At 42.5% G+C, this 13,422-nt stretch overlaps 1 protein-coding gene across 5 annotated transcripts in view; it reads right to left on the minus strand.

The window, feature by feature from the left end:
* Positions 1-1,170: 1,170 nt before the first annotated feature.
* Positions 1,171-13,422, minus strand: part of USP54 (ubiquitin specific peptidase 54) — a 90,266-nt gene continuing 78,014 nt past the window's right edge. For 4 of the 5 annotated variants that reach the window (XM_088669464.1, XM_088669466.1, XM_088669465.1 and 1 more), the window contains 5 exons: positions 9,156-10,591; positions 7,550-7,668; positions 6,076-6,213; positions 3,868-4,057; positions 1,171-2,546 (listed from right to left, as the gene is read on the minus strand). In XM_088669464.1, coding sequence (XP_088525590.1) covers positions 1,894-2,546; positions 3,868-4,057; positions 6,076-6,213; positions 7,550-7,668; positions 9,156-10,591 — 2,536 coding nt within the window. In that variant the 3' untranslated portion in view covers positions 1,171-1,893. The remainder of the gene's footprint in view (positions 2,547-3,867; positions 4,058-6,075; positions 6,214-7,549; positions 7,669-9,155; positions 10,592-13,422) is intronic. The other variant, XM_088669468.1, reaches the window with a different exon arrangement.

Here is a 13,422-nt window from a genome sequence, read left to right on the forward strand (position 1 = left end):
TGGAAGTCAGTAGCCAGCCCAGCCCCTTTAACAGGCAGAAAGCAGTTTTTCTTCAAATAAAGTCTCAGACTAACTGTGACAGGCAGCAGATGGTATGGAGATTCCTTACCTGTTAACAAATTGTTTTATCTTTTAATTTTTATATTTAATTACTTCCCCACTTTCCTCCAAAGAGCTCAGGTCAGCATACATGTGCCTCACCTTTCAATGTAATATTCACAACAACCCTATGAAGTAGGGTAGACTGAGACCAATTGGCCAAAAGTTGCCTGGCAAACTTGATGACTGAGCTGGGATTTGATCTTGGGGTCTTCTGGCCTTCATCCAACCACACTGGTGAACTTCTAAGATGTTTATAGAATAAACGCACAAGTATAGGGTGTTAGGGGAGAGGTAGTATCTCTGGTGGGGGACATATTGTGCAGCTTCTGGGGTAATTTGTCCACCTTTGGTCCATACCCTGCACTCAGCTTTCACCTGTGGCTACTAGAAGCTGCCAGTATGCGGCAGCAGCCACACCCTGGAAATGGCTTTGATTGGCTGGCTAAACCAGGTGAGGGTAGCTGATGGGTCTCAAATCCTTGGTGAGTTAGGGACATCTTCGGGAGAAGAAAAGGCTAAGCAATAAATCCCACGCAAATCTGGAGTCCCTAAGATGGGTGGATGGTGCCTTGGTACGCCCCCTTCTGGCAACTCCTGCAGCCAAGCTGGTGTCAAACATATAGCCCTGCTTCTCTTTGGACCACATCAGTGAGGCTGAGAGAGGAGGGGGAGTCCTGTCATCTGGGCAGCCCAAGACCTCCAGACAACTGCCCAGGCTTGTGCCCTGAGGTCACTTCAGTGCTGCTAATGCAGTTGTTTCTCTTCACCCCTGGAGGCACACTCCATTGTCTCTCCAGACAGAGGGATGCCAACAACGTAGCAGCACGGTACTCTTACCTCTGCCTATAGAGTGGGAAGTCCTACCTCTTTCCAGAGGTTTGCTCCAAATACAGGATCATGAGCGAACCTGTATCAGATGCCATAGGGGATAGTTTCCATAATATGCAGCTCACATGCAAAGCAAAAGTAAGAGCTAATGAATGTGCAACAACTGCAGAATACCAAGTTTGTTAGTTTTTAAAAATTGCCTGGTTGAAAGACAAAAAGAGCAATTCATACACCACCCAATAAATATAACTATTTCATAAATTTATTTGAAAAATACTTACAAAGGCAAGTATGTTTGACCCTAAAATAGTTAAAGTGATTCTGTGTTTACAATGTTATAATTAAGTGTGCAGCCTTAACAGTCTTTGCTTTCTGAAGCACTGTTAGTCTGCTTTGAGGACATGGGAGAAGGCCTGATTTACACATGAGCTATGCCTTCTTTCCAGCTCCGCACTAGCACCTACGGCAGTCATCTGTGCCTAACATCTCAACACAAAGAAGGATACTTTTGCCTCATTAACCCATAAGCACTGCCAAATCTTTAACTTCAGAGAACATGGGAAGTTTATCAGGCCCCATCTAACAGAGAAGAACAACTCAAAACTGAATAATGGGTTGGCATATGGGATTAGTAGCGATGCTTTTCATGACTCAAGTCCTTTAAAACACAGCCTGCTTTCAACAACCGATTTCATTTGCAGCTCTTGCTCTTCTTCCAATTGCTAGTGGGCCTGAAACCATTTTCTGCGGAGAGAGGCTTAGAATGGAGTCTCTAAAAAGTTCCCCATGGACAGCAGTTCGGCAGTACAGAAACACAGTGCATTTAGTTTCCACTTATTGTGTAGCTACTTTTAAAGACAAGACTGGCACAGACACGGACTGAAAAAAATCTTGCTGTCTTATCAACTATAGCTCGGACAACCTGTTTCATAAGGGGGCATATCTTCTGAAGTTAAAGAGACCTCACCAGCCGCTGTTGTGCATGGAAGCAGCAGCTGCGCGGGCCAGCATCCTACGGTGCGCTTCAGAAGCAGATGAGTAAGTTCCATCCATCATGTGCACTGGCAATACTCTCCTTGCTCCAGGCTGAGAGGTATAGCTATTCTGCCGCCAGTCTTCATCTGGGGGCATATCTACCCTCCTGGGACCTGGAACCTTGGCCTGTGTGGGTGGCACTGGACAACTTTGAAAGCCACCTGTGTCTCTTGAAGCCCACTGAGGTATGCTTAAGGTACTGTAACTCGTGCCAAGCGGCGACCTACAGTCAGCGGCACAAGCACCCCGTTTTCCTTGCTGCAGTGGCTGCTGGAGTAAATGTTTTTGTGATCCCTTGTTTGTCGGAGCAGCATGTCCCCAGTGTACTGTTTGTCTATCTGGCAGTGTTGCTGTTTGTCTGGCAGTGTGACTCATCTGCAGCCAGTGGCCAGTGGGGCCAGATGCTTCTTTGCTTCCTAAATGTTGATTAAGAAGAGGTCTCTGCCCAAGTTGAGAAGGCAGGCCCTGCTGTTTGTACGTGAGGCTCCCATAGTTCAGTGCCACAGCTGGGTTGTCTTCACCTTGGAAAGTTTCACCCCTGTCAGGCACAACCAAAAATTTTTGGATGTTCTTCTGATTTCCTGTGAAAAGGAAAAAATATAAAATTATTTGCCCCGAGCAAATGTTTTTTGTTTGTTTTTTAAGTAATGATATATCAACAATGTACCTAGAAAGTTACTAACAAAGGTGTTTGAGTGCTTTAAAACAAAACACCAGCAACATTCGTAAATAGTCGCTATTCACTCCTTTGGGACAATACCGAACTACAGGCAAAACCTGACTACGCCCCCCTCACACAGGGTTACTAGGGTGCTTACGACAGATAGGAAATAATGTATATCCTCTTCACCTTTAGGAGAAAGAGGATATACATTATTTCCTATCTGTCGTAAGCACCCTAGTGACCCTGTGTGAAGGTTAGAAGGAAGAGGCAGTATTTTCCCACTCCTCCTCAAAAAAGCAAACATTCCCTCCTCTCTGGAGGTGAGTTTCAGGAACGAATGGGTTCAGGTTTGGGGAAAGAAAACAACAACACAGTACTTTCCCACCCTTCTCAAGAGTAAAGGCTTCAATGGTCGGTAGGATGGTAGGCCATTGGTAGGGTGTTGTAAGATTGAGGGAAATGACTGATATTCTTCATCCCATAACTCCATCACACTTGATAAAGCCTGTAACTAGTATCTGAAAACAACACCACCACAAACAAACAATGCCAACTCTTCTCACACCCTTTTTTGTGGGGGGATATAGTCATACCCAGGTGGCGCTGTGGTTAAACCACTGAGCCTAGGGCTTGCTGATCAGAAGGTCGGCGGTTCGAATCCCTGTGATGGGGTGAGCTCCCGTTGCTTGGTCCCAGCTCCTGCCAACCTAGCAGTTCGAAAGCACGTCAAAATGCAAGTAGATAAATAGGAACCGCTACAGCGGGAAGGTAAACGGTGTTTCCATGTGCTGCTCTGGTTTGCCAGAAGCGGCTTTGTCATGCTGGCCACATGACCTGGAAGCTGTACGCCGGCTCCCTCGGCCAATAATGCGAGATGAGCGCGCAACCCCAGAGTCGGTCACGACTGGACCTAATGGTCAGGGGTCCCTTTACCTTTTATAGTCATACTACAGATATACTGCCATGACAAGATGAAGAAATACTGCTACTTAACATAGGCTAAAGATGAACTATTTCTTTTATATGCCCACTCGCTACAGTATGGATTGAGCAGTGCGGTGTGTTAAGACAACGTATTGTGGAAAGGGCGTGCATCATTCCAGGCAGCTGGAGGGATCAAAAGCATCACTATTGCAGAAGAGCCCAGCCCAGAGCCCTGTGCTAGAGGTGATGAAAGAGCGCGTACTTACTCTCCCATGACACAGGAGGAGGAGGAGGAGGAAGAGCCCAGTGATTACCTGATGGCCTATGTGTCTTGCCCACCATGCTAGGCACTGGTGCATCATGGGAGAGGTGCTGCAGTTGGGTTGAATAGTGCTGGGGATCAAAGGGTAACACAGGAGGAGAATCGTGAGGGAAAGTGAGGGAAGTGGTGCTGGAGGAACGGTGTCTGGCTTCCACTGGCATTTTCCTCTCATTGGACACTTCCTTTTGACAAAAGGGAAAAAGGGAAATAGAATTGAAAATGACGATTAAACACAGAACTGGGGGGGGGGGGGAAACCAGGCAAGTAAAGAACCGGGATAACAGGTGGGGAGAGTGCAGGGACAAGTGAGTGATATGGTCACTCCAAAAAGGGCATGCAACTGCTTGTGAAAAGAAATAGAAATGTTGTAGGTGTGGCCATCACAGTTCTTGTAAAAGAATTGTCTTTTTTTTAAAAAAAAACTTGTTTATTGTATAGTTATTTTATTATTATTACTATTGCAATATCTAGTGCAATGTAATCTGAAGACACAGACATAAACAAAATGACTAACATCAACTTTTAAAATAAAGAATCAAAAATTCTTTATTTAAAATAAATAAAGAATCAAAAACAACACGTCACCACTGTAAATTAAGTGGATTATAGACAGAGCATAAATAAAGATGCCCATGGTCAAGGATGGAAGCTGTGCTCCAGCAACATCTGGAGGGCACAACACTGGTTGTCCTTGGACATATCCCTTAACATCCCAACACATTAAGTATGTGGACAGCACAAACTACCCTCAAAGTAAGCTGAGGGTCAGGATAACATAAAGCATTAACAGGGGCATTCAGGTTTTTCCCCCCCAGGTTGCGATGCATCAAGAGCTCTGGCATATGCAATGCCTAGATACCAGGTAAGTAAGGTCAGGTTTAGTTCTATTCATAATCTGAATTTGGTGTGTCTGCTTTTTAGCAATTACACACTGAGCAAAACCATTCCATTGAAAAGCAGCAAGAGGATGGAAGGAATTCTGCATCTTAATCAAGTCTCATTTTGAAGCCAGCAGTCAGTAAGAAAAAAAGGGCAGGTCGTGACTTGGAGGTATCACGCCCCCCTTTTTAAATATCCACCCCCCTTTTTAAACATTGGGGGGGAATATTCAAAGGAATACCTATTATCTTTAAAATGACCAATGATACACCAAGATTAGTACCATAGGATTACAGACATAAAATAGTTCTCATTTGCTAACCCGTACACGCTAATTTTACCATAGCCCCTACAATCCCCCCCCCCCGATATCACAGACGTGTGAAGCAGTAAAATGAAATGGTTAAACTGCAAGGAGACATGTCCACATACACAAATCCAAGCAATTTCACAAAGTCAGGAAAATCATAATGAAGTAGGGCAAGATAAATACCAGCTCATGTGTCTAATAATCATAGCAAATTACAGGAATGGTCTTTATCGATGAAAGCTGATCACGTGGCTTGACAATGTAGCTCTGTTCACCATTACCCAAGCTCTGGTTACCTTTCTATTTGCTGCTGTAAAGCACTCTACATGAAGCTACCCTTGAAGGGAGTCTGTAAATTTCTGCTAGTGAAGAGCTATGCTGCTCGGTTCTTAAACAGAAATTTTATAAGCAGTTCTCAGTTGAGGTACCCTCATGACCACTGTAACTTTTAAGTTTCCCTCCCAACTCACAGCCTATCTGTAACCTGCCTTCATCCCAATCTCAGGTGCAACAAACACCTGAGTGTCAACACCCTACTGACTGAATGATTGTTCACAATCTTTTAACGCAAAGGCTTTAGATGTGGGGTTCTGAGGGAAAGTGTTGGGAAAGCAGTTGAAAGGTTTTAGATACAGAGTAGGATGCCCCCAAGAAGGCTTGGACTATAACACTCTCCAACAGCTCCAGCCAACATGGCCACTAGTCCTGGATGGTAGGGGTTGTACTCCAAAACATCTGCAAGGCACCAGACTGACTACCCTTGGTTTAGAATGTATTGGTACTAAAAACAGCAAAACAACCTAAAAGAGGTGAAACTTAACTGACCCATGTGCCAATGGCATAAGAAGGAAGGCACTTTCTGTTAAATGAGAAGAGATGTAAGAACGGCTCATAGAACAAGCTTATTAAAATGTCCCTCCTTTTAGAACTTGGCAATAAAGCTAAAGAAATTATTTTTTTTGGGGGGGGGGGAGTGACTCAATCACACTCATATTGGAATATTGTACTTACAAAACTGTGGGAAGAAACAAGTGTCTCCTCCTTGTTTGCAAGGACGGTCCCACTGAGACTACGTGCAATGCGACGGAAGTTCTCTGCACTGTACATCTCCTCTTCTGGCTCTCTGCCATGGTTTCTTGGGTATGGTACCTGAAGAGATGTTGCCATTGAAAATGGGCATACAAGACTATTAGCTAAAGGAGACCATAGCAATATGACACGCAGTTTCAGAAATGGACACTGAAATTATATCGATCATTAACATTTCAATTTCAGAAATGGCGAAAAAATAAGGAAGCAAAGGGTGGTATTCTACCAATGGATTTCCACTTGTGCACCAGGACTTCTCCCCCTACACATGCTCCATGCCATCCCCAAATCTGCTTCAGAGGGTTGTTGGAACCCCTAGCACAGCGGGAGGAGAGAGGGAGAATATTCCATTGCACAAGGAGAAATACTTACACTGATGGAACAACTGTCTTAGCACTATGTTAGGTTCCAACCAAGGCTGCAAAGCAACAGAAATCAGTTTACATAAGATTCAGAAAATAAAGGTATTATGTTGGATGTGGAGATGCCATCTTAAAATGCAGCAACTATGTTCAGTATCAGGTTAGCCCTGCTCAAGAACTCTTCCAGTATAGCAAGAGAAGATCAGAAAATATTCCTCTATGCCACAGGAGCGGCAAGGATCCTAATTACTAAAAACTGGAAAAAAGAAACTGTGTCAACAAAAAAGGAATGCCAAGATGAGTATACTGAACTGGCTAGATTAACAGAGGCAATTAGAGATCACACTAGACAAGAGTTTCAAAAAGCATGGGGAAAATGCAGGGAATACTTCACAAAACAGTGCCCTAAAATACATACCTGGACTTGTTTTGATTAATGTCTGCAGGAGACTTTGTGGATATTTAAGTTATTATTAGAAAAATCTTAATAATTATTCATAAAGAAAACAGTTTATAAGAAGGAAATAAGGAGGCCAGAAACAGGATAAAGGAAGTCTTTTATTTGGTTGTTTGTATTGTTGTATATTATGTTCACTGTATGTTATGTTCATGTTTAATGAGGGTGGATTTGTGTATTGGGGGCGGGGGGGGGGGTTGTGTTATGTTGGAAATAAAATTCCAATAAAAATTAAATTAAAATAAAAAGAACTGTTCCAGTAGAACGTGGAAATTCAACAGTTTGCTCCATATTGTTTTAGGTTCACTGGGAAAGGACTGGCATATGTGTGCTTGGGTTTAGAACATTATTTCTTTCATCTTATGGTTCAGTAAACCATACTAAAAAGTTATTAGGATCATGACCAGGTAAACTTAAACTGTTCCTACTTCTAATGCTGGATATGATGCAACGTTTAATCTAAAACAAGTATTTGTAACTGCCCGGCTTTTACATCTTCATTTCCTCACATCTTTTTAGTATTCCTTTATTTAACACAACCCTCTTTTCAGCTCACACATGTACAATGTGTTGCTACCTTGGACACTGGAGATGCAATGGTTCCGTAGAGGTTACGTTCGATCTCTGCTGTTGGTGTTTTTGAAAGACCCATGCAAGCTACACCACGCATCTTTCTGGTAGGTAAGTTTGCAGATGCTGTGGGGTAAGGGGAGGGGGAAAAAGTAGTAGTAAGCTGAACTTTTAAGTATACATCTGTAAAACATTCAGGTTTTTCCTGCCAACCACCAGTGACCAGTAAAGTAGTCTAAACTCCGAGAGCTAACAAAAAGAACAGAGATATTTATAACCTATCCCATAACCTATTATTTTACAGGACACCACATTTAAGGTTCAGAAACAATTAAGTCACAATTTAATATTATACAGTTCCATTTCATTTTTATTACACAGATTATCAGTAGTAAACAAATTAGCTAAATTATTCATATTCCTATACCTCTCACAGCTATTACCTTAGTTTTCTTCATATTAACCAAGGTGAAAAACCAAAACCACATGTGTTTGGCAGAGGAGCTGCACTGTCTGCACAAGTGACTATTTTTCACCAAGCTGCACAACTGAACTTTGCTTGGAGCACTCAAAGGCCACTGATGGCAGAACACAGGAAGAATGGTAGGGCATGGCCATTCAACACATGGAATTAAACTTACTGTACTCATCCTGTTGCCTCCCAATTACAACCCATGCTGGCCTAGGAGTGTTGCAAGCTCAGCATATACAGGGAGCAAAACCAGGAAAAGTGGAAAGATTGAAGGAAGGATATGGTAGGGAAGGGGAAGACTAGAACCTTAAGACTACAAGCGCCTTACCCTAACCCAGGGGTCCCCAAACTTAAATTGCCGAGGGCCGGTGCTGCCAGCGCCGATTGTGCTGCGGGCCGGAGTGTGCGGGAGCATGCTCCCATACATCTGCACACACGTGATTTCCGGTGCACTTCCAGGTCGCTGGAACACCGGAAATAGCTTGTGTGCATGCGCATGGGCCTCCTCCGGCATGGAAGTGCGCCAGAAAATATGCTTGACTGAAGATAGGTCATGATTAATGAGAATTGCTGTAAAACTGTTCATTATAGTGTTCATAAAAACTGAATTCTTATGAGGAATAATAACCCATCAAATTTGAGGCTCTGACATAGAAGAAAAATAGGTATGTATTGTAGGAAATAGTACAAGAGCACTCCAGTTAATGGCAGAGGTTTGAGCTTTTGCATGGAGCTTGACAGACTTGTGCACCAAGGGAAACCTTTACAGGGAATGTGCACAGATCGAATGAAGAAAGTAACTGAACATCAAAGCATATCAATTCAGAGGAAAATGTTGGCAGCATTTTCCTGGCGATATATATTTCTATGCAGAACTTGTGTGCTTTAAGCATTTATTTCATGACATGTACGTTTTACACATTTGTTTCCAAAAATTTCATGCTGTGCCTTTTTGAGCAACAGAAATTATACTGCAAACTCCCAATGTTGCCAACTCGTGCAATACATGTCAAAACATGCAATGCCACTGGCCTTTAATTTAAATCTAAATGCCTTTTATACACTCCAAGGCACTGAGTACTTGCAATATTTTGCCAGTCTAGGCCCGTGGGGGGGGGGGAATTCATAGCATTTACATTACCTGTCTTGCCCAATGGATGCCAGGGATTGTCCAGCTTTCCCGATACAGACTGGCTTGTTTGAGATGCCTGTAAGCTAGCCTGATACAGTGACTCCAGCTCAGAAATCTCCTGTTCTGTGTCTTCATTCCACTGTGGGTGCTTCTGTATTGGGTCCTCCACAAAGGCTACTTGATGAGACACAGGCAACTTGTTCCTAGGCACCGGAAGACAGGTGGCACTCTTGCAATCCAGCTGAGAACTATAATACCTTTTAACATTGTCTACCCAGCAGTCCACAGGCATAGATGTAACCAAGCCAGCAAGATTGCCGTCATTCACCTCTCTCACTTCTCCCTCGTGGTTGAACTTCCCCAGGGATAAGTCAGGATCTACGGAACAATGTTCCCCTTTCTTACACAGTTCTTCATTGTGTGATCCAGAACTCTCGGACATTTTACAGTGAGCACTAAAATTTCCGGAACTGAACTTGTCTCTAGAACTCAGGCACGAGTTCAACTTTTCAACAAACCATATTCCATTCTCTTGCCTTCCAACTACTGGCTGCCTAGGCCTTAGGAATTGAGGATTGCTGAAGGACTCCTGTTGTAACACTGGAGCATACTGATCACGACAGACAGACACTTCCCTTTCTTTCTCATGAGTGCCCTCCTTCTGTGAGACACCCTGCAACTGCTGAAATTGCTCTGCAAGGGAATGAACATGCCCCTTAGCACTGATCATCTCAGGTTTCAGAGAACCCCCACTGACAAATTCTTCCTGTGAGTGATGTAAACTCTCGTGGCTGTTTGCTCTTGGGTACCTATTTGCAGTCTGCAATGGATCTGGAGGACAGTGGGGCAAAGGGGAAAGAGAAGCCAGGGTTATGACGTGATTGGCCCACTGCTGCTCAATAAGAGGCCTCTCTGAAGAACTTGATGATTTGAAGCATGGATTATGATTGCTGTTTTTATCAGATGGTGCTTGTGCTGGATGTGAAGAGGGGAAGAGCGTAGGCAAAGATCCAGAGTTTACCATGTTACTTTTCAATTTGCAATATGGTGTGAGAGAAGCCACTATGTTATGCACTTCTTCGAGTTTACTGCTACTTATTGTCTTATCCTTATTGTCTTTTAGACTAGTGGGAGAGACTCCCTCTAGCACTGTATCATGGCAGACTTCATTCTCCGTTCCAATGGATCTGTCACCCACCCCGTGTCTACTTGGAAAAGAGGGAGCTCGATCACTGAAACCAGCAGAGGCAGCTTGAAAGTTCAGAGAAGGCTTGCAAGAGGGGCTGCTTTCAGGAGGTGGGAGAAAGGACTTGGGATAGGATGACTGCATTTCATGATGGGAAGCAGGTGGATGGAAATAAGAACTGGACCCAAGTTCTGCTTCTCTGCTGGGTTCCAGTACTATCTTCTGGCTCAGCAGTACTTGGAGCGGGCCAGTCTGTTCACTGAAACACACATAAAATCACAGTCAGTTTTTAGTGCTTCTTAACTGGAAAACAAATCTTAGGATGAATTTGAAACCCCTTGTGCTCCACCAATGCCCACTCTAATTCACCTTCAACAAGGCACATTGTTAATTCTTCTAGCATTTTAAAGAAATAATAAATTGGTGGGGTGGGAGAAGAAAGGCTACTACTGATTTCAGGATAACATTTAGTCTTCTTACAGGCATGAGTCCCATTGATACTTATCATCACCATTCACAAGCACTATCCATAACAAAGAGCTTTGGTGTGCATTTTGTCAAAGATATCTAAAGGGAAATCCAAAAATGGAGTATTTTAAAAAAAAATCTGAGTAGGACGGAGGAGATCCTCATAAAACCAAGAAGATGCAGTTCCTAGCTTACAGTATGTGCATCATCTACCGTGTTATGGTATAACTCTTCTTAGAACTTATTTTCTCCACATTTTTTAAAAAGTTGAAGTTTTCCAAAAGCAAGTGTAAAAGGAAGTTCGAAGCTATCATGCAGAAGATTCAACCAGTAAGCATTTTAGATGGAGTTGACTCTTAACCCAGAGGACCAGTGACTATAATAGTGTTACAAGTTGATTTACTTTCCAAATTAAAAATTACCTTTGAAGTAATGTTTTAACATGAGTATTTCTGTAACAGATACATATCTATAAAATATAATACATAAAAGAATACTTTTTATGCATATGGTGATGTCAAATTTTAAAACTGTGATGGAACTTTATTTTCCAGAGATATTATTTTCACTCATGTCTGTTTAATATACACCGTAGGGATCTAAATTAGTCTACAGTACACCACAGCACGCTGTCATGGAAGAAATAACCAGAACTCTAGGCTAATAACGTAGCGAATAAATCACCTTTTGATGCCTTCTAAGTTTTTCATCACAACCCACAACAGTCTGAACGAGAGGAAATGTGGCAATATTTCAATGTACATTTTCAATGTAACATCTCTCCAATGACCACCATAAAGTGGGTAAATTGATAACTATTAAATCTGAAGCAAAACTAGCATGGATTTTGAAGAAATACCTAAGGGCAGAGTTTCTTTTCTCCAGCCCTTTCTGCTCGCCCCCAACCCAAAGGATTTCAGGCCAGTTTCCAGCTAAATCTCAAAAGGACTAGGAGAAAGCTGTAACAAGCAAGGCTTAGCACAAATCTGCATTATGTTATTCGTGCTTTTAAAAAAGCATACTCAGACTGGCCACTTTCATTCTGAAGAAAAAGCAGCTGTGGGTCCCAGGTCTGAAATGTGTTCTTGGTTTGGATTTGCGGATCATACCAACTTCCTGCCTGCCACTCACTCTCTCACACCCACCCAAATTGCTATTTGCCCTTTACTATAAAGCAATTTGGCCATACAATACAGCTATTGTTGAAGCTGAGGAAAATTTGAACATGTGTCTCTTTTCAGATGCATCTCTGAAGTACTAGAGTAGGGAGGTTCTCATCTCCCTTGATATTGGGAGAGTTTTCCCGCTTCCAAAGTCCCCAAATTTCAGAACACAGGAAGCAACCCTCCAGTGCATGTAAAAAGAAACGGCATGCCCCAGAACTGAGCAGAAGTCAGGATATTTCCAAAGACTGACTATCTATCTACCCTGTTTCTCCTAAAATAAGACACACCCATAAAATAAGCCATAGCAGGATTTCTAAGTATTTGCGCAATATAAGCCGTACCCCGAAATTAAGACATAGTGATAGGCGCAGTTCTGGAGGGCCCCAAGGAAGAGGCAAGGCTGGACGCATAATAAAAAAAATAAGACATCCCCTGAAAATAGGCCACTGTGGGGGGTTTTTATAGGTGTCTTATTTTCGGAGAAACACGGTACTAAGGACTTCACTGAATACTAGTTTGGAAAAAGGCATGCTTCCACATTTTATTTGCTAGTTTGTGTGCATTTTGGGACGTTGGATACAATTTTAAAAATCAGCTTGCATATGGATCCTGATTCAGTATGGATCCTGATTCAGTAATTGTAACTTGAGGTTGACAATTTGAAGAACGTACTCAAACACTTTGTGCCACATTCTAAAACTACTTTGCAAAATAGGAAGCCTCCATACACACAAACTTGGGGTTTTTTTTTTAAAAAAAAAGAATTCAGGATTTGCAGAAATCAGACAAGAACTGATTGCATGGCAGTTAGTGTTGGGTTGTTGGGGTGCACACACCCTGTGGACAGGATAGCTATTGCAAGGTCATCATTGTGATTTCTGAAGATGTCTCATCCAAACTCATCTATAGACGGGCTTTCTTTTATCTACATGGCGTATCCAACTTTGGTATTGTAAAGCATTTCTTTTTTTTTTTACTCCCACTCATTCACATCTTCTCATTTTTGCCTTCACATGGCTCCTTTTTTAAATGGTACTGTCATCTATCCATTATTTTTTCTTTGTGGTAAAGAAAATCTGCCTGGGTTAGCAAACTACTACCGTATCAATTTCTTTAAATACCTTACTAGACAATTGTACAATTAATGCAAAGTTGTTGCAGTGGATCTCTCTCTGTCTTTCCCCTTATAAGTGGTTCTGTTTTGTTTTCTCAGCATCTAAAGTGCCATTTTGTTGTTGTGATTCCCCCCTAGCTAGGCACATGCAGTAAAATTCCTTGAGTGCCACTCCTGGTTCCTTGCTGGCCAACATCCACAGTATCACTAGTGATAAGAAACATTCACTCTGCTCCTATGCCCGCACCATTCTCAGCCTTTAAAAAAGGAGAGGTACTATTATTCCCTGTTGGAAGAATGGAAGAAGAGTGGCCTTTAGAAATATGCACAGCAAACCCCCCA

This window comes from Zootoca vivipara, chromosome 5 (assembly GCF_965207765.1).
Source record: "Zootoca vivipara chromosome 5, rZooViv2.hap1.1, whole genome shotgun sequence".
Taxonomy (NCBI): Eukaryota; Metazoa; Chordata; class Lepidosauria; order Squamata; family Lacertidae; genus Zootoca; species Zootoca vivipara.